Source organism: Oryctolagus cuniculus, chromosome 4 (genome assembly GCF_964237555.1).
Source record: "Oryctolagus cuniculus chromosome 4, mOryCun1.1, whole genome shotgun sequence".
NCBI lineage: Eukaryota > Metazoa > Chordata > Mammalia > Lagomorpha > Leporidae > Oryctolagus > Oryctolagus cuniculus.
Genome location: NC_091435.1, coordinates 155,749,045 through 155,771,507, shown reverse-complemented (window position 1 = coordinate 155,771,507; position 22,463 = coordinate 155,749,045). Strand labels below are relative to the sequence as shown.

Genomic DNA, 22,463 nt, shown 5'->3' with positions numbered 1-22,463 from the left:
AAATCCATGTGTAGATTTTTTATGATATACAGTTTCCATGAACTTTTTGAACACCTCTCACATACATAGGTTTCCAAAATTTTTGCATTAAAATAAACTTAACTTTTAATGCCATTTTCCATGAACCTTTTGAAGTAACCATATATATGATTTTCATCAAACCCATTCACTCTATTTGGTTTTGAAAGACTAATCTTCATTTTCTAAAACTGAAATTTTGAGTCATAAAAAGTTATTTTTTGTCCAGCTCTTCCTACTGAGTTTGTGTTGTTTGGCCACCTTCCTTCAAGTCTTTAGAAAATTACGTGGTTTGAGAGAAAAAAAAATAAATTGCCCTTCTGGGAAGTAAAAAGACAAAGTATCCAATTCATAGTAAATACCTTCGGTTTCCTGCAGTATCCCTAAAAGTGTCCAAGTCAACCTTAATCAACCTTTCCAAACAAGGAGCCTGGTGTAGCTATCATTGAAAACAAAAGCTATGTAAACTTTTCCCAAAATTACAAAGCAATGGCATATTTCCCAAGTCTTCACTCCATGAAAGCTCAAACAAAATTGTCCTTTAAGTAGGGCCCTAAACACTCTATATTTGGAAAGATTTGGACATTTGGACACTTTCATTTTGGTTAAGGAGAAAAAATGATAAATACAGCAACAGCACCATCTAAAGACATACTGTCAGAATTCCTTGAAAAGAAGCCAGAGATCCGTTTCACGCAAACGTGGGTCTTTACTGCCCCAGTCAGAATGATAAACGTAAGGCTGCTGAATCGCATTTGCCTTTTGGTACTTAATGCTAGAAGTCAAAGACAAAAAGCTCCACTTGTGCTTTGTGAGAACAACTACATCACAGCAGCTGTACTTGGCACTGTGACTTGAGAAAAAAAAGCCACTAATGAAAGCAAAAGTACCAACTGCATTGGTTGTCACCCTCAAGTACAGAATAATCCCTTTCAGTGACTTATTTTTGGTTTATGTAAATAGCATTGCTTCTTTGAAGGCGAAGGAGCCAAAGATGTCCTTAAGCCTGCATTGTTTCAATTCTGGCATCTCTGCCAGCACCTGAACTGTGGCTAGTCCAAGGTGAAGGGTGCTAGAAGGGTAAAATCCACTTGATTTGAACCTGCCACTCAGATGGGAGACCTGGGTGGGGTTCCGGGCTCCTGCCTGCAGCACGGAGCTCCAGCTGTTACAGCTATTTGGGGAGTGAACCACAGGATGAAAGACCTCTTTCTGATCTGCCTCTGTCTCTCTCTCTCTCTTTCTCTCTCTCTTTCTGTGTATTTGTTACTCTTTCAAGTAAATAAATAAATCTTAAGAAAAAAAAAACATTAAATCATAGCTACAGTTCCCAGGGAGGGACTGATGCCAAGAACTATTGGGAAGGTAAACCATGACATGAAAAAGAAACAAAACAAGAAAACAAATTTAAAAAAAATTCCAGCACATGCCAAAACCTCCATGAATACTCTAAAATTTAATCATAAACTTATGCAAATTTTCCACAACTCCCCTTTACAGACAAGGGACAAAGTCTTAAGAAATCTTTGAGAAGTGTAAACTGGCCAAATTTTTATCCTAGTCCACATCAATTATACCCTTTCTAATGATTCAGTGTTACCAGTTGTGTGTGTGTGTGTGTGTGTGTAAACTGACAATGAAAATGAAAACTGAGCTTTATTTCAAATATCCTTTCATTTGCTGAATTACATGTAAATTTCACATTGGGTTATACAGTTTCCCTGTACCTTGCCCCAAGGTCCAACAAAGCCACGGTACAGCCTTACTTAGTGGTGTGTGGAGCCACCTATTCTCACATAACATATCCATATACTTGCAGTGAGTGTAGTCCTGAATTCTACTGGAGCCCTCTCTGGACACAGCACAGAGAACTTCCCAAGCTCTGCAGCTCTAGCAAGAAGCCCCACGTTCTCCTTTTCTTCTGAGACCTTGGATTACTCTTACCTTGACTTGTTCATTTGAAGTTACAGCACAGAAAACAATCTCTGTGAATCCTTGGGATGGGAACATACGGAAACATATACCACCAATAACACGGCCATCTTTAATTAAAGCGAGGGTTTTGTGTTTCCTGAAAAGAATAAAATTACATTAAAGTTTTACTATCCACATTACAGAAATATATTTTTAGGGGTATGCCTTCATCTGGTCACTATCTTGTTAGACCATCCTTTATTCTGGGCTTCTTAGATCAAGCTTGCCAGCACAAGCCTTCTTCACAGTGCCCACCACAACAAAACACCAGTCACCTAGGAACCATCTGCAGCTTACAGATAGAGAACAGAGTGTGCATGGAGTACTGTGGCACTGGCAGCCCCCACACCAAGGACCCCAGGGTGGGAGGTCAGGGGCGGACATGAAGCAATGGTCAAACACATGTCCTCGACAAGTTTAGCCTTAGTCAAAAATATTACAGAAACAATATGGAAGAATATGAAATTCACATGTACAGTTTGCCAGACCCCCATCAGACCCTCTCTCTGTCTCAAGTATCATTCTGAATTGTCACACAAGAAGATCAGAGTCCACATAGGCTGTTGAGCTATATATGTCAAAATACATTTAAATAAATCAATTTGGGGTTTAGGGTTTTAAAAAAAAATTTAAAACAATGGATTTGCAGAGTTAATTTGACTTATTTCTCAATAATTTTCCCAACTTTTACCAATATGGGCAACAATGAAACCTAGTTAAGGTATTAAAACTAGAAGCCTTTTGACTATTAAAAAAAAAAAAAAAGTGGGATATCGTCTTAGTGTGTAGTTCTCTCTACTCTATAGTAAACGAACACAGCATAGTCACCAAAAAACTTAAAATATAAAGCTTCATCATCATTAACAAGAAATTATAGAGGCTGGAGTTGTGGCACAGCCCATTAAACCACTGCCTGAGATGCTGGCATCTGATATGGGAGTGCTGGTTAAAGTCCCAGCTGTCCAGCTTCTGACCCAGCTGTATGCTAATGTGCATGGGAAAGAAGCAGAAGATGGCCCAAGTAATTGGGCACCAGACACTCATGGAGACCTGCATGGAGTTCTATAAAGTGAACAAATATTTGTGGCCATGTGGGAAGTAAACCGTGATGGAAGATATCTCTCTCTCTCTCTTTTTCTCTGTCTTCCTGCCTTTCAAATAAATAAATATTTATAAAAGAAAAATGTGTAAATTGTGGGGAAATCAACTGCAGTACCTTTTGACATGAAAATCAGCTTGATGAAACTCCATAGCACATCATCGCAGGAGGGAGAAGAGACTTCTGTGGTAGACTGTGGCAGACTTTCACCATCTAAGTAGTTTGTCTTCCATTGTAAAAGGAAACAAAGAAGGAGGAAGAGCTAACACAAAACTTACGGGTCAAAGACGAGCCGCGTGATATACTCTTTTGGCATTCGGGGCAGCTGATGGGAGAACACATTCTGCAGGCCGACCAGCCACATCAGGATCCTCTTGTTCGGCTTTTGGTTCAGGGAATTGCCAACCACGTGAAATTCAATCACACCCCTGCGCTCTTCCAGCCTTGCTGCCTCATCCCTTGCTGAATGGGCTGACAGAAAATTGGTCTGGGATAGAGAAGAGAGCAGAAAATCACAAAGACTAACTCTCTTAAGACAGTGTGGACGGAACACAGCAAACCTTCTCTTCTTTGCTCTAGTAAGATACTTATTTGTGGATTTTCTGGGTCCTAAATTCACACACATGTGCATTTACCAATACACATACTCACATGGGTACACTCACGTGTATACAAGTTATAAAGACAAAATAGAAGAGGTAGGTAAAGCACTTTGAGAAACTAAAGTACTGCAGGTGTACATGGATGAAATCTGGTACAAAATTAAGGGTCAGCAAATTTTTCTATAAAGGGCCAGATAAAAAATATCATAGACATTGCAAACAATTAGGTCTCTGTCACAAGTACTCAACTCTGGCTGCAGGACAAAAGCAGCCACAGACAATAAGTCCAAGAATAGGTGTAGCATGGAGCCAAGATGGTGGACAGAGGCCCTGCACTTGCCTCTACCACAGAGAAGAACCAGAGCAACTAAGGAAGGACCATGATCCCAGGAAAAGGACTGAGGGAAAAGTTCAGGAAAGAAGTAATGAGAGGAGCTGCCACTGCGGCATAGCATTGAAGCCACAGTGGCATATGGGTTAAGCCACAACCTGCAATGCTGGCATCCCAAACAGGCACCAGCTGGAGTCCCAGATGCTCCACTTCCAACTCAGCTCCCTACTAATGTGCCTGGGAAAGCCACAGAAGATGGTCCAAGCACTTTGGTTCCTGCACCCATGTGAGAGATGCAGATAAAGCTTCTAGCTCCTGGCTTCAGCTTGACCTAACCCTGGCCACTGTGGCCATTTGGGAAATGAACCCAGAGAACAGAAGCTAGCTAGCTCTCTCTCTCTCTCTCTCTCTCTCTCTGTCTTTCCTTCTTTCTCTGTAACTTTGCCTTTCAAACAAATAAATAAATCATAAAAGAAAGAAGGAAGGAAGGGAGGGAGGGAGGGAGGGAGGGAACTCTAAACCACCGAAACTCTAAAAGCTAGCAGAGAGAGAGAACCAATGCATACTGTAACTCCTACCTGGCTCTCAAGCCAGGGCAGGGCTCCATCTTGCAAGAAAAATGTTAAATAGAAAGCTCCACAACCCCCACCATCATGGCAGACCAGCAGCCCTAACTGTGAAAGAATCCCATAGTTCTCAATGACTTTAAATCCAGTCTAAAAAACTCACAAGGGGGGTCAGTTCTGTGGCATAGAGGGTAAGGCTGCCACCTGCAGTGCCTGCATCCCATATGGGTGCCAGTTCAAGTCCCGGCTGCTCCACTTCCAATCCAGCTCTCTGCTAAGCCCTGGGAAAGCAGAAGATGGCCCAAGTCCTTAGGCTCCTGCACCCACATGGGTGACCCAGAAGAAGCTCCAGGCTCCTGGCTTCAAATCGGCCCAGCTCCAGCCATTGCGGCCATCTGGGGAGTGAACCAGCAAATGGAAGATCTCTCTTTCTCTCTCTGCCTCTGTCTCTCTGGAACTCTGCCTTTCAAATAAATAAATCTTAAAAAAAAAAAAAAACAAACCTGACTAGGGACTAAGTGACTTCTCTGTTTCAAGAAAACAACACACATTGCCTCCCTCTGGCCCCAAAGGCCCAGACCTGTGCTACTGTGGAACAGCTGCTGCTAAGCTGCACTCTGTCTTAGAGGACAGCCAGTACCCCATCACCACCAGAAGCCCACAGTCAGAGCCACAGCAGAGAGCAGATTCCTCTGCACCAGCTTCTGTGGGATTACTGGGCAGAAGCCCCAGCATCAGTCAGGTCTGCCCAACGAGACAAGGTGATAGAACTCTAGGTGTTCCACAGCATCAGGAATGAGGATCCAGAAATCACAAACTGCAGTGTGACGGACACCCAGCTCTCTGGGGACTGAAGACACGCAGCTTTGGAAATTCATTGCCACTTCAAAGACAAACAACTACCTCCAAGACCACTGCAAGAGGGACAACTGTGGCACTCCCAGACACTGCTGACACCGATTAGAGATGAAGAACCCCCTCATAGGTTAGGATTCTGAGCTAATCTAGAATCAATGCCAAAGAAATCTCACACTGACACCACACATTTCATCTAAACAAAAAAGTCTTTTCCAATGAAAACTACTCCATAATGAAAAATGAACTGCTGTATCAGGTATGCAGGTATCAACGTAGGGACAGGAGAAACATGAAGGAGCAAGGGAGCATGACACCTCCAAAGGAACAGCATAGCTCCCCAGAACTAGATCCTGATTTGAAAGAAATCTATGATGTGCCTAAAAAAGAATTCAAAATAATGATCTTAAGGAAATTCAATGATATGTATGAGAATTCAGACAGACAATTCAAAGAAATGAGGAAAACAATGTAAGACATGAGAAATACAGAGTGACAGAAATGATTTAAAAGCATCAATCAGGAATTCTGAAGCTGAAAAACTTAATAAATGAAATAAAAAGTAAGTTTGAGAGATTCAACAACATAATAGACCAAGCAAAAGAAAGAATTTCTGATCCTGAGGACAAGAAATATGAAATAACTCAGCCAGATAGAAATAAAGAGAAAAGAATTAAAAAGAATGAAGACAGTCTGTAGAGTCATATTGGATCCCTTTAGGTGAACAAATATTTGTATTCTGGAAACACCTGAAGAACAGAAGGAAATAGGCATTGATAATCTACCTAATAAAATTTATTATTATTATTTTAAGGATATATATATGTATATTTTAAAGATGTATTTATTTAAAGGCATAGTTACAGAGAGGAAGAGGTAGAGAGAAAGAGATCTTCCATCCATTAGTTCACTCCCCAAACGGCTGCAAATGGTGAGAGCTGGGCCAATCAAAAGCCAGGAGCCAGGAGCTTCTTCCGGGTCTCCCATGTGAGTACAGGGGCCCAAGGACTTGGGTCATCATCTACTGCTTTAGCAGGCTATAGCAGAGAGCTGGATTGGAAGCGGAGCAGCCAGAACTTGAACCAGCACCCATACAGGATGTCGTCACTGCAGGCCAGGGATTTAATCTGCTGCACCACAGCGCTGACCCCTAAAGACATATTATATTTATTTGAAAGGTACAGTAACAGAGAGAAAGAGAGAGATGGAGAGAGGAACAGCTCTTCCTTCTACTGGTTCATTTCCCAAATGGCTACAGCAGCAAGGGCTGGGCCAGGCTGAAACCAGGAGCCTGGTACTCCACCCAGGTCTCCCTTGTGGGTGCAGAGGCCTAAGTAGTTGGTCCATATTCCACTGCTTTCCCAGGCACATTACCAGACAGCTGGATCAGAAGCAAGCAATCAGAACTAGAGGGCTTTGATATGGGATGCTGGCATTACACAAGTAGCTTAATCCATTTTGCCACAACTGCGCCCTGTTCCCCACCCCAAGTCTTGAAAGAGATGGGGGCATCAAGATATAAGAAGTTAAACCAGACATATTCAGGACCCAAACCAGCCTCAACCAAAAAACACTTTCTTCAAGGTATATTATAGTCAAATTTTCAAAAGCTAAGAAGGAGAGAATCCTAAAGACAGAAGAAAACATCAAGTTACATATAAAGGAAAACCCTTTATTTTTTTTTGTATTTTAATTTATTTATTTTTTTGACAGGCAGAGTGGACAGTGAGAGAGAGAGACAGAGAGAAAGGTCTTCCTTTTTGCTGTTGGTTCACACTCCAATGGCCACCGCGGCCGGCGCACCGCACTGATCCGAAGGCAGGAGCCAGGTGCTTCTCCTGGTCTCCCATGCGGGTGCAGGGCCCAAGCACTTGGGCCATCCTCCACTGCACTCCCTGGCCACAGCAGAGAGCTGGCCTGGAAGAGGGGCAACCGGGACAGAATCCGGTGCCCCGACTGGGACTAGAACCCAGTGTGCCAGCGCCGCAAGGTGGAGGATTAGCCTATTGAGCCGTGGCACTGGCCTAGGAAAACCCTTTAGACTAACAGCAGATTTCTCAACAGAAACCCTAGAGGCCAGAGGAGAGTTGGATAATATTGTCAATGTCTTGAAAGAAAACTTCCAATCAAGAATATTATTATCTAGCAAAGCTATTCTTTATAAGTGAAAGACAAAGTATTTCTTAGACAGGCACAAATCAAAGAATCCATCGCCACTAGCCCAGTTGTAGAAAAAAATCCTAAAAGGAGTCCTATCTTAGAAGTCATTATGGGGCCAGTGTTGTGACACAGTGGGTTAAGCTGTCACCTGCAACACTGGCATCCCATATGGGCCCCAGTTCAAGACCCAGCTGTTCCACCTCCAATCCAGGTCCCTGCTAATGTGCGTTGGAGAGCAGTGGAAGATGGCCCAGGAAGACAGCCCCCTGCCACCCCTTTGGGAAACCAAATGAAGCTCCTGGCTTCTGGCTTTAGCCTGGCCCAGCCCTGGCCATTGTGGCCATTTGGTGAGTGAGCCAGCAGATGGAAGATCTTTCTCTGTCTCACCCTCTCAGTAACTCTGTCATTCAAATAAACAAAACAAATTTTAAAAAATAAAAATAAGTATTTATCATGAAAATACATCAGTACCCAATCTGCTAACAATCAGTAGCCAATCAAAATGATAAGAGTTACTCCATATTTATCAATATTAATCTTGAATGTAAATGCATTAAATTCTCCAGTCAAAAGAAATAGGTTGGCTGAATGGATTAAAAAAAAAAAAAAAAAAACAACACTCAGCTATATGCTACATCAAAGAAACTCCTTTCATAGATAAATACACACATAGACTGAAACTGAAAGTTTGGAAAAGGATATACCACGCACATGGAAACCAAAATTGAGCTGGGGTAGCTATACTCATATCAGATAAAATAGACCTTAAATCAAAACTTAAACAGATAAAGAGATATTACATATAAGAGAACCAATTCACCAAGAAGATATAACAATCATAAGTATATATGTACCCAACACAAGACTAGACAAATATACAAAGCAAATATTAGCTCTAAAGAGAAAAACAGATTCCAATACAGTAGTGGGAGACTTCAGCACCTTCCTGTCATCAATGGATAGATCATTCAGACAGAAAATCAAAAATACACATCAGAGTTGAATCACACCATACACAAAGGGACCTAACAGACCTTTAAATAACTTTTCATTCAACAGCTACAAAATACACATTCTTCTCATCTTCACATGGAACATTTTATAGGATAGATCATAAAACATGCTACAAATCATGTCTCCAAAAATTACATAAATTTGAAATCATATCATGTATCTTTACAAGCAACAAAGGAATAAAACTAGAAATCAACAAAAAGAAAAATAGAAAATTTAAGACTACATGGAGGCCGGCGCCATGGCTCACTAGGCTAATCCTCCGCCTGCAGCGCCAGCACCCCGGGTTCTAGTCCCGGTTGGGGTGGCGGTTCTGTCCCGGTTGCTCCTCTTCCAGGCCAGCTCTCTGCTGTGGTCCGGGAAGGCAGTGGAGGATGGCCCAAGTCCTTGGGCCCTGCACCTGTATGGGAGCTCAGGAAGAAGCACCTGGCTCCTGGCTTCAGATCCGCGCAGTGCGCCGGCCATAGCAGCCATTTTGGGGGTGAACCAACGGTAAGAAGACCTTTCTCTCTGTCTCTCTGTCTCTCTCTCTCTAACTCTGTCAAAAAAAAAAAAAAAAAGACTACATGGAGGGCCGGTGCTGTGGCACAGCAAGTAAAGCCTGCAATGCCAGCATCCCATATAGGTGTCGGTTCCAGTGAGCACTTCCCATCCAGCTCTCTGCTACAGCCTGGGAAAGCAGTAGAAGAGGGCCCAAGGGCCCTACATCTGCATGAGAGACTCAGAAGAAGCTCCTGGCTCCAGGCTTCAGATTGGCCCAGCTTTGGTCATTGCAGCCATGTGGGGAGTGAACCAGCAGATGGAAGACCTCTCTCTCTCTCTCTCTCTCTGTGTGCGTGTGTGTGTGTGTGCATCTGCCTCTGCCTCTCTGTAACTATGTCTTTCAAATAAATAAATCTTAAAAAAAAAATTACATGGAAATTGGATAACATGCTACCAAATGACCAAGGGATCTCAATGAATTAAAAATACAATTTAGGCCGGCGCCGTGGCTCACTAGGCTAATCCTCTGCCTTGTGGCACCGGCACACTGGGTTCCAGTCCTGGTCAGGGCGCCGGATTCTGTCCCGGTTGCCCCTCTTCCAGGCCAGCTCTCTGCCGTGGCCAGGGAGTGCAGTGGAGGATGGCCCAAGTGCTTGGGCCCTGCACCCGCATAGGAGACCAGGAGAAGCACCTGACTCCTGCCATCAGATCAGCGCGGTGTGCCGGCTGCAGTGCGCCGGCCGTGGCGGCCATTGGAGGGTGAACCAACGGCAAAGGAAGACCTTTCTCTCTGTCTCTCTCTCTCTCTCTCACTGTCCACTCTACCTGTCAAAAAAATAAATTAAAAAAAAAAAAAGACAATTTAAAAATTTCTTGAAACAAATTAAAATGAAAATATTACAGCCCAAAATCTGTGTGATACAGCAGAGTAATAACAGGAAAGTTTATAGCATTAAGTGCATATATCAAAAAAATAGAACTCAAGTAAATAACCTAAAAATTTATCTCAGGGACTTTAGAAAGGAAAGAGCGGGGACTGGCGCTGTGACGGGTTGAGGCCCTGGCCTGCATCATTGGCATCTCCATATGAGTGCTGATTCGTGTCCCAGCTACTCCACTTCTGATCTAGCTCTCTGCTATGGCCTGGGAGGGCAGTGTAGGACAGCCCAAGTCCTTGGGCCCCTGTACTCTAGAGGGACTCGGAAGAGGCTACTGGCTCCTGGATTCAGACCAGCTCAGCTCTGGCCATCGTGCTCATTTGGGGAGTGAACCATCGGATGGAAGACCTCTCTCTCTTGCTTTGGCTCTACCTCTCTTTGTAACTCTGTCTTTCAAATAAATAAAATAAATCTTTAAAAAAAAGAAAAGCAAGAGCAAACCAAATTTAGAAGTAGGCAAGAAATAATAAACATCAAAGCAGAAATAAATGAAACTGCAACTTAAAAAAAAGTAAAAAAAAATCAACAAAAGAAAAAGCTGGCTTTTTGAAAGGGTAAACAAAATAGACAAACTTTTAGCCAGACTAACAAAGGAAAAAAGAGGAAAAGATAAATAATATTTTAAAAATAAATAATTAAAATGAAAAGGGAAATATTACAACTGACACCACAAAAACACAAAAGATCATAAGAAAGTACCATGAACAACAAATTGGAAAACCTCGAAGAGAGGATAAATTCTTGGATACATATAACCTACCAAGATTAAATCAAGATGATATAGAAAATCTAAATGAGACTCATAACAGGTAACAAGACTGAGGCAGTGGGCCGGCGCAGTGGGTAAAGCTGCTGTCTGCAGTGCTGGCATCCCTTATGGGCGCCGGTTCAAGTCCCGGCTGCTCCTCTTCTGATCCAGTTCTCTGCTATGGCCTGGGATAGCAGTAGAAGATGGCCCAAGTCATGTGGGAGACCTGGAACACATTCCTGGCTCCTGGCTTCGCATTGGCACAGCTCCAGCCGTTGCGGCCATCTGGGGAGTGAACCATCGGATGGAAGATCTCTCTCTCTCTTCTCTCTCTGTCTCTCCTTCTCTCTCTGTGTAACTTGGACTTTCAAGGAAAATAAATTAAAAATCTTAAAAAAAAAAAAAAGACTGAAGCAATAATGAAAAGTCTTGGACTTTTCATGGCATCACACCTGAACTCTACAAAATAATTAAAGAGGAATTAAATCTAACACTCTTCAAACTACTCCAAAATTTTGAAAAGGAGGGAATTTGGCTAATCTTTATTTAAAAGATCAATTTACTTATTTGAGAGGCAGACAATATAAAAAGAGGGAGACACACAGAGATAAATCTTCTGTCTGCTAGTTCAGTTCATTTCACAAATGGCTACAACATCCAGGCAGAAGCCAGAAGCCAAGAACTCCATCTGTGTCTCCCACATGAGTGGCAGTGAGTCATATTCACTGCCTTCCCAGGAGCATTAGTATTAAGCTGTATTGGAACTGGAGCAGCCAACATAGAAACCAGCATTCTGATACCATATGCCAGCATCACAAGTCTCAGCTTAACCTGCTGTGCCACAACACCAGCCCCTCTGCCAAATTCTTTTAATGAGGCCAACATTACTCTGATATCAAAACCAAAGACAAAAGTACAAAAATGAAACTGTAGCCCAATATCCCTGAAGAACATAGGTGCAAAAATTCTCAACAAATATTAGCAAACTAGTCCAACACTATATCAAAAAGATCATATATTATGATCAAGTGAGATTTATCTCTGCGATGCAAAGATCGTTCAACATTCACAAATCAGTATCATAAATCACATCAACAGAATGAAAACAAAAATCATATAACCATCTCAATAGAAAGTTTAGCAAGAGTAATTAGGGAACAGAAAAAAATACAGGGCAATGAAATTGGAAAGAAGGAAGTCAAAATATCCATGCTTTCAGCTGATGTAATTTTGTACATGGAAAAACCTAAACACTTCAGTAAAAAGCTATTAGAACTGATAAAACAATTCAGTAAAATCACAGGATATAAAAATCAACATACAAAAAACAGTAGTATTTCTATATATCAATAATGATCTTGCTGAAAGTGAAATAAAGAAATCCCATTCACAATAGCTACAAAAAATTTAAAATATTTGGGAGTAAATTTATCTACAGAAGTGAAAGATTTCAACAATTAAAATTATAAAATACTGGTGAAATCCCATTAACAATAGCTACAAGTAATGTAGAATATTTAGGAATAAATTTATCCAAAGTAGAAGATGTCTACAGTGAAAATTATAACACTGATCAAAGAGTATCAAGGACAAGGAAACATGGAAACTTGTTGCTTGTTTGTGAATTGGAAAAATTAGTATCATTAAAATGTACATGCTATCTAAAGCAACCTGCATATTCAATGCAATCCCTATCAAAATACAAATGACATTCTTTACAGAGTTAGACAAAACAACCCTAAAATTCATATGGAATCACAAAAGATGCAGAGTAGTCAAAAAGTCCTGAGCAAATAGATAAAAGCAAGGGGCATTATAGTACTTGATTTCAAAGCATACTTTCAAAAGTTGTAGTAATCAAAATAACATGGCATAAAAACTGGCACACAGATCAATGGGACAGAACAGGGAACCCAGAAGTGAATCCATGCACATACAGCTCATTGATTTTTGACAAAGGTGCCAAGAACATACACTGGGGAAAGGATAGTCTTTTCAACAAATGGTGATGGAAAAAATGGATATACACATCAAGAATGTAATTGAATTCCTACCTCTCACAATATAAAAACATCAGCTAAAGATGGATCAAAGACCTAAACGTAGGAACTGAAACTACGAAATTGCTAGGCAAAAAAAAAAAACAACACAGTGAAAACACTTCAAGACATTGATGTAGGCAATGATTTCTTGGATAAGATCCCCAAAGCACATTCACCAAGAGCAAAACTAGACAACTGGGATTATACTACATTCGCAAGCTTTTGCACAGCAAAGTAAACAAGCAACAGAGTGGAGAAACATCCAACAGAATGGAAAAAAATATTTGCGAGCCACCTGTCCAATGAAGGATTAACATCCCAAATATATCAGCAATTTAAAAATCTCATCAACAAAAAAGCAACCAATCCAGTTAAGAGATGGGCAAAGGAGGCCAGTGCTGTGCAAGGATGCTGTGGGTTAAGGGTTAAGGGTTAAAGGCCTGCAGTGCGGCCATCCCATATGGGTGGCAGTTCAAGAACCAGCTGCTCTGCTTCTGATCCAGCTTCCTAGTACTGTGCCTTGAAAAGTAGGGGAACATGGCCCAAGTCCTTGGGCCCCTGCAGCCAGATGGGAGATCCACAGGGGGCTTCTGGCTCCTGGCTTCAGCCTGGGCAAGCCCTGGTTGTTGTGGCCACATAGAGAGGGACTCAGAGGATGGAAGATCTCTCTCTGTCTCTCCTTCTCTCTCTATTTGTAACTCTGCTTTCAAATAAATAATCTTTAAAAAGAAAAAAAATTGGCTAAGGACCTGAATAGACAGTCCTCAAAAGAAGAAAGTCAAATGGCCAAGAAATACATGAAAAAATACTCAATGTCACTAGCCATCAGGGAAATGCAAATCAAAACCACAATGAGTTGGCAGGTACCAATGCCATCTTACTAGTTAAAGTGATCAGCTTAAGTTCATAATTGATCATAAAGATAGGGTTAAGTGTCAAAGGGATCACATAAATAAGACCAGTGTCCACTAATAATAATTGACAGAATTAAAAAGGAGAGAATGGTCCAACATGGGAAGCGGGATACACAGCAGACTCATAGAATGACAAATGCCATAAACAGCACTCTGGCCTCAGAATCAGTCCTTAAGGCATTTAGATCTGGCTAAAAAGCCCATGAGAGTTCCTCAGGCATGGAAAGCCAAGACACTATGGCAAAAAATGACCTACATGAAAGATCTCTGTGAGAGCTCAGCAGAAAGAACAGGCCATCAAAGAAGGAGGTACCTTTCTCTGAAGGGAGGTGAGAACTTCCACTTTGATTATAGCCTTGTCTAAATAAGGTCGGAGTTTGTGAACTCAAGAGGCTTCCATGGCCTTTGCAGCTCATGACAAGAGCCTCGGGTGATTACTGACATCATAAATAAGAGTGTCAATTATTAAATCAGTAACAGGAGTCGCTGTGCACTTGCTCCCCATGTAGGACCTCTGTCCTTAAAGTGTTGCACTATGCAAATTAACAGTAAAACTAGTCTTCAAACAGTACTTTATACTTTGTGTGTCTGTGTGGGTGCAAACTGCTGAAATATTTACTTTCTATAAAGTTGATCTTCTGTATATAAAGATAATTAAAAATGAATCTTAATGTAGAATGGGATGGGAGAGGAAGTGGGAGATGGGATGGTTGCGGATGGGAGGGTGGTTATGGGGGGAAGAACCTCTGTAATCCAAAAGTTGTACTTTTGAAATTTATATTTATTAAGTAAAAACTTTCTATTAAAAAGAAAACCACAATGAGTTATCACCTCACCCCTATTGGCTATTATCAAAAAAATACAAAGTTAACAAATGCTGGTGAGGATGTAGAGAAAGGGGAACTCTTATACCCAATGAGTGAGGCTATAACTTGGTATAGCCACTATGGAAAACATAATGGTGATTTCTTTTTTTTTTTTTTTAAAGATTTTATTTATTTATTTTAAAAGTCAGAGTTACACAGAGAGAGAAGGAAAGGCAGAGAGAAAGAGAGGTCTTCTATCCACTCCCCAATTGCTGCAATGGCCAGAGCTGCGCTGATCCAGAGCCAGGATCCAGGAGTTTCTTCCAGGTCTCCCACAGGGTACAGGGGTCCAAGCACTTGGGCCTTCTTTCACTGCTTTCCCAGGCCACAGCAGAGAGCTGGATGGGAAGTGGAGCAGCCGGGTCTCGAACAGGTGCCCATATGGGATGCTGGCACAGCAGGTGGCAGCTTAACCCACTACACCACAACGCTGGCCCCATGATGATTTCTTAAAAACTAGAAATAGAACTGCCATATGTTGCAGCAATCCCAATACTAGGTATATATCCAAAAGACATGAAATCATTGTATCGAAGAGATACCTGCTCCACGATGTTTATTACACAGAAAGACAAATATCACTATTCTCCCTGATATGTGGGAGTTAACGAAGTATGAACACAGTATATGTGGGAGTTAAAGTATGTGTGAAAGTTAACACACATGAACACAGAATGATTCGAAGTGGCAGGGAAAGGTAGGAGAGAGTTTGGATGAATGAAAACAAGGGAAGCTGTTGCAGTTCACTAGTTCAAATATATTAAATGAGATGCTAATAGTAGGAGAAGCAATATGCTTTTTAAAATTGTGACAAAGACATTAATATAAGATATTAATAATAGGGGAAGCTGGGTGTTGAGTACATAGGAGCTCTGTACAGCTTCACAACTTTTGTTGTAAATGTAAAGCTTTTTTGAAATGGAAAGTATTTTTTAAAAAAAGAGAAGAAAATATTGTGACCACACTAAATTTTTCTAAAAGCCATACATAACTGCATTGTAGGTATGTAAGAGAATAGCCTTATTTTTATGGGATACATGTGAAAAGTGTTAGGGGTAAAATGTGTAACTTCTGCTTTTAACTCTGAAATGGTTCTAAATGGTTCACCAGAGAAAGGGAGAAATACAGAAACAGGAAAAGCAACTGTGGTATTATGTGAACTAATGCTGACCCCAGGTGAAGCATGTCTGGATTTTTTATCACAGAAGTATCAGAACACTTTAGAGGATTTGAAACATCATAAGATAAAGTTAGGGTCAGGGAATGGCATTGTGGCATGAAGGGTGAGGTGCCGCCTGTGACGCCTGCATCCTACATGTGAGCCAGCTGGAGTCCCCAGCTGCTCCGCTTCTGGTCCAGCTCCCTGCTGATGCACTGGGGAGGGCAGCAGAGGACAGCCCAAGTCCTTGGGTCCCTGTGCCCACATGGGAGGCATGGAGGAAACTCCTGCCTCCTGGCTTCAGCCTGACACAGCCCCAGCGGTTTACAGCCAATTGAGGAGTGAACCAGCAGATAGAAGATCTCTGTCTCTGTTTCTCCCCTACCCCTCTCTCTGTAACTCTGCCTTTCAAATAAATGAATTAAAAAAAAAAAAAGTTGGTTGGAAGGATGCCTTCAACTGTATGTGGCCCTGTGATATGACATTCATCAAGGGGAAATTTCCTCTTCCTCACATGTTCCTGCCCTCCCCACGTGGACCACCAGGTTAAATACAAACCAGGGAGCATAACACACTACCACCAGCATTTCCACACCCATTTTCAACAGCTGGAATAGCCAGGAGGGTGGAAGGGGGCCTACCAGTTGACTACCCAGGTTTACCCTGCTGACCTCTGGTCCAAGCATTGCTGCAGGGTCTGTGATGGTGGACATCACCTCATGGATTAATTCCATTGGAATATCCCCCATGACTCGGGGTTTCTTGGCCTCCTCCAGAACATGAGAGTCATTCATTTTCCTCTTTTCGCCTATGGTAATAAAAATAAAAGGAAAAAAATATGGTTTTAAACACAAAAATGTACAGCACATGCTAATATATCCAACTGCTTTTCTAATAGCATTGGTAAGTATGGAGGTCACCCTCCCTTTACCAAGGTCCTAACAAAAGGAGGGAGAGGGAGGGAGGCGGTCACAATAACTGCCAACCCTAGGCCCATTTTGGATATTTTCTATTTCCTGCGATAATTTTTTACTTTGATATGTGAGTTATTGAGACACATGTTTCTTCCTGACAAACATAATGAAGTGATTCTAGTTACCATTGGTTTTGAATCTCTAATACAGTTCTTTGTAGACAGAGAACATAATCCATATGACACTAAAATGTCAAAACATTTTGAGATTTGCTCAATGCCTATCATAAAAACAGCGCTTATAACTATGCAGGGCAGTGTCTTCTTGGAAAGAATGTGTATTTTGTAATTTTGAGAATTCATGATCTCTATACATCCATTAGCTCAAGCTTGTTATGGCTTCTAGATCCTTACTGATATTTTTGTCTACATGTCTATGCATCTGTGTTATATATGTGTCAGATATTAGAAAAATACTAGTGAATTGCTTTATATTTAATAAATTAAATAGAGAATTAATTTAATTTTCACTTCTAAATGATCCATTTTATTTTTTTAATAAGCTTAACCTTTGATGCCATTTTCCATTAATTGTTTTAAAAAATTTATTTAGCAGCCGGCACTGTGGTATAGCAGGTAAAGCTGCTGTCTGCAGTGCTGGCATCCCATATGGGTGCCAGTTCGCATTCCAGTTGCTCCACTTCTGATCCAGCTCTCTGCTATGGCCTGGGAAAGCAGTAGAAGATGGTCCAAGTCCTTGGGCCCCTGCATGTACGTGGGAGACCCAGGGAAAGCTCCTGTCTCCTGGCTTTGGATTGGCCCAGCTCCGGCCATTGTAGCCATTTGGGAAGTGAACCAGCGGATGGCAGACCTTTCTGTCTCTCCCTCTCTGCCTCCACCTCTCTGTAACTGCTTTTCAAATAAATAAATAAATCTTTCAAATAATAAATAAATCTTTTAAAATTAAATTTTTAAAAAATTTATGTATTTCACTGTTTATTTGAAAGGCAAAAAGAGACTGAGAGAAATCTATCATTTGCTGGTTCACTCCCTTATGCCAACAGCCAGGGCTGTGTCATGCCAAAGCCAGTAACCTGGAACTCAACCTGGGTCTTCCACATGGGTAGCAGAGACCTAAGTACTTGAGCGATCAGCCACTGCTTCCCAGGGTGTACATTTGTAGGAAGCTGCACTGGAAAGAGAGTAGAGACTCTAAACAAGGCATTTTGATTTGGGATGTGGGCTTCCAAGAAGTGACTTAACTTCTGGACCGAACACCCACCCCAAAATGATCTGGTTAAGATACATCCCACATCTGGAGTGCATGGCTTTGATACCCACTTTTGGCTCCCAAATCCAGCAGACTGCCAACACAAACCCTGGAGGCAGCAATGACAGCTCAACTATTTGGAATCCTGACAGTCACGTGAAATATCTGAATTGTGTATCTGGGCCCTGGCTTTAGCCAAGCCTGGTCCAGTTATCGTTGGCACTTTAGAAGTGAACTGACATAAGGGAGGGTTCTCTCCTTTCTCTCTCTCTGTCTCCCCCAACACTCTCCCCTTCAGATAAATAAAAAATAAATCTCTAAAACCACTTTAATATAATTTAATTATTAAATAATAATTAAATATATATTTAATATATTCCTCAGGTGTGAATCTCACTGAGCGTATTTCCATAGAAAATAGTATCTTTCGTTAAAAAGGAACCGAGCAACATTCAGAATCTTTTCTATAGAAGATGCTTCCAGAAACATTACATATTACTTGCTAAATGGCTTTTGTTGAGTCTGTATTTTTATATTTTCTCTTGTTGTCAGTTTTGGAGATCAATGAGAGTATTTCCAGACTTTTGAACAATAAATCTTCAAATTCCCTGACTGCCCAGTAATAATGATACAAAGTATTTATTTTGTAATATGTATATGTCATATGCTCCAAGACTGATAGATTGCTAATAGTTCATGATAAGAAACCATCTGACGCTGCATCCTAGCTTCCTGGAAGACTTTCTGCACTGATTAGTGAGATCGCCCTCGGAACAGGAGAAAGAATGTGGCACATGCTAAATATCCTGTGCTTCATACAAGATCCTCTTCTCTCCCTCTTTAACACTTCTTTTATTCCTAAAAGTGTATGAAAAAATACATTCATTAAATAAAAACGTTTTAAAAAATTTGCTCATATACACAAACCAATAGTCCATATTATACTGGATGGTGAAAAGCTGAAAGCATTTCCCCTCAGATCTGGAACAAGATGAACACTTTTATCACTATTCTTCAATAGAGTACTCGAAGTTTCAACAAGAGCAATTAGGGGACCCAGCTCTGTGGCACAGTGAGTAAAGCCACCACCTGCAGTGTTGGCATCCCATATGTGGGTGCCAGTTAGAATCCTGACTGCTCCACTTCAGATCCAGCTCACCACTATGGCCTGGGAAGGTAGTGGAAGATGGCCTAAGTTCTTGGGCCCCTGCACTCGTGTGGGAGACACGGAGGAAGCTCCTGGCTCCTGGCTTTGGCTCGACACCGCTCTGGCCATTGTGGCCATCTAGGGAGTGAACCAGCAGATGGAAGACCTCTCTCTCTCTCTCTGCCTCTCTCACTCTCTAACTCTGCCTTTCAAATAAATAAATAAATACATTTTTTTAAAAATAAATAAAGTATGTCACTGTAAAATTTTTTAAAAATTCAAGAGGTAATTTGATAAAACATGCTTTTATTTACTTCTAATCATTGTTAAGTATATCAGTACTGGGGGGGGCTGGTGCTGTGGTGTAATGCCAACATCCCATATGGGCACTGGTTCCAATCGCGGCTGCTCCAATTCCAATCCAGCTCTCTGCTATGGCCTGGGAAAGCAGTAGAAGATGGCCCAAGTCCTTTGACTTCTGCACCCACGTGGGAGGCCCAGAAGCAGCTCCTGGCTCTTGGCTTCGGATCAGCTCAGCTCCGGCCATTCATGCCATTCGGGGAGTGAACTAGCGGTTGAAAGATTTTCTCTGTCTGCCTCTACCTCTCCATAACTCTTTCAAATAAATTAATTAAAAAAAAAAAAAAAAAAAAAGAGCAATTTGCAGGTGCTATGGCGCAGCGGGTTAAAGCCCTAGCCTGCAGCATCCCATATGAGCGCCAGTTCTAGTCCCAGCTGCTCCTCTTCCGATCCAGCTCTCTACTATGGCCTGGGAAAGCAGTAGAAGATGGCCCAAGTCCTTGGAACCCTGCACCCACGTGGGAGACCCAGCAGAAGCTCCTGGCTCCTGGCTTTGGATTGGTGCAGCTCTGGCCATTGTGGCCATCCAAGGAGTGAACCAGTGGATGGAAGACCTCTCACTCTGTCTCTACCTCTCTCTGTAACTCTGTCTTTCAAATAAATAATAAAAATAAATCTTTAAAAAAAGAGCAATTAGGGAAAAGAAAGAAATAAAGGACATTAAAATTGAAAAAGAGGAAGTCAAATTATCCATGTTTGCAGATGACTCGATGTTGTACATGGAAAAACCTAAACACTCCACCAAAAAAGCTGTTAGAATTGATAAACCAATTCAATAAAGTTGTAGTTTACAAAATAAACACAAAAAAGCAGGTTTTTTTGCATGCTAATGATTAAATCAAGAAAGAAATCCCATTTACAATAGCTATAAAAAATCTAATATTTAGGAATAAATTTAACCAAAGAAGTGAAAGATCGCTGCAATGAAAATTATCAAACATGGATGAAAGAAATCATCAAGGACACAGAAACATGAAAAGCTATTCCTTGCTCATGGTTTGGAAGAATCAATGTCACTAAAATGTCTACACTACCTAAAGCAACACAATCCCTATCCAACTACCATATGTTTTCCCTGATCTGTGGTAACTAATAAAGTACCGAAAATGTAATGAATAGGAATGAAATGGACATTTTGAGATTCAATGATAGTTTATAGCTCTTGTCTCTTCTGTTGAGGAACAGTGCTTTTTCCTCATACTATTTGTTGAACTCTTTGATTTAGTGTAGGGTTAGTCTTAGGATCACTAAGTAAATTGAATGTATATCTCTGTAAAAATTGAGTGGGAATGGGAGAGGGAGGAGAAAGAAGGGTTGGAGCATGGGCGGGAAGAAGGGTGGGGTGGGAAGTCTCACTATGTTCCTAAATCTATATATATGAAATACATGAAACTTATAAACTTAAATAAATTTTTAAAAAAAATTATATAGCAAAATCAAAAAATGCCAATGTCATTCTTTACAGAATTAGAAAAAAGAATCCTAAAATTCGTATGGAATCACTAAAGAGCCCAAATAGCCAAAGTGATCACGAGCCAAAAAAAAAAAAAATCAAGCTGCAGGCTTCACAACACGTGACTTCAAAGCACACTACAGAGCAACAGTAATTAAAAAAGCTTAGTACCAGCATAAAAATCCAGTACATAAGTCAATGGAACAGAATAGAAAGCCCAGAAATTAATCCATGTACAAACAGCCAACTGACTTTTGAAAACAGTGTTCAGACCATACAGTGGAGTAAGGCTAGTATCTTCAGCAAATGGGACTGGCAAAGCTGGATGTATACATGTAGAAGAATGAAATTAGATCCACACCTTTCACCATACACAAATATCAACTCAAGACAGATCAAAGACCTAAGTTTAATACCTGAGACCATGAAGTTGCTAAAAGAAAATGCAGGGAAAACACTCCAAGACATCAGTGTAGGAGACAACTTCTAGGACAAGACCCTCAAAGCACAGGCAACAAAAGTAAAACTAGGCCGGCGCCGCGGCTCACTAGGCTAATCCTCCGCCTTGCGGCGCCGGCACACCGGGTTCTAGTCCCGGTCGGGGCGCCGGATTCTGTCCCGGTTGCCCCTCTTCCAGGCCAGCCCTCTGCTGTGGCCAGGGAGTGCAGTGGAGGATGGCCCAGGTGCTTGGGCCCTGCACCCCATGGGAGACCAGGAGAAGCACCTGGCTCCTGGCTCCTGCCATCGGATTAGCGCGGTGCGCCGGCTGCGGCGCGCCGGCCGCGGCGGCCATTGGAGGGTGAACCAACGGCAAAGGAAGACCTTTCTCTCTGTCTCTCTCTCTCACTGTCCACTCTGCCTGTCAAAAAAAAAAAAAAAAAAAAAAAGTAAAACTAAACTCAGAAGTTTTTGCACAGCAAAGGAAACGATCAATGGAAGAGACATCTAACAGAATGGGGAAAAAAAATTACAAGCTACCTAACCAACAAAAGATTAATATCCCAAGTACATCAGCAACTTAAAAACTCAACAACAAAAAACAACCAATCCAGTTGAGAAATGGACAAAAGACCCCATAAACAGTTCTAATATAAGAAATACAAATGGCCAATAAATATATGAAAAAATGCTCAAAAATCACTAGCCATCAGGGAAATACAAATCAAAACCACAATGAGGTATTACCTTGCCCCTGTCAGAAAGGCTAAAATACAAAACACAGATTAACAAATGTTGGCAAGGATGTGGAGAAAGGGAAACACATATACATTGTTGGTGGGAATGTAATTAATATAGTCACTGTGAAAAACAGTGTGGAGATTTCTTTAAAAACTAGAAACAGACTTGCCATATGATCCAGCAGTCCCACTACTAGGTATATAGCCAGCAGACTTGAACAGAATGAATGAAAGAAATACCTGTACCACCACATTTATAGCAACACTATTCACAATAGTCAAATTTGAATTCAACCAAGAAGTCCACCATCAGATGAGTGTATAAAGAAAAATTTGGCATATATACACAAAGGAATATTATTCAACTACAAAA

The 22,463-nt window shown here is 41.3% G+C and overlaps 1 protein-coding gene across 3 annotated transcripts in view; it reads right to left on the bottom strand.

Annotated features, from left to right (window-relative positions):
• Positions 1 to 22,463, bottom strand: part of KAT2B (lysine acetyltransferase 2B) — a 124,085-nt gene that overhangs the window by 22,468 nt on the left and 79,154 nt on the right. For all 3 annotated transcript variants that reach the window (XM_051858848.2, XM_051858849.2, XM_051858850.2), the window contains 3 exons: positions 16,441 to 16,577; positions 3,370 to 3,578; positions 1,963 to 2,089 (listed from right to left, as the gene is read on the bottom strand). In XM_051858848.2, the coding sequence (XP_051714808.1) occupies positions 1,963 to 2,089; positions 3,370 to 3,578; positions 16,441 to 16,577 (473 nt within the window). The remainder of the gene's footprint in view (positions 1 to 1,962; positions 2,090 to 3,369; positions 3,579 to 16,440; positions 16,578 to 22,463) is intronic.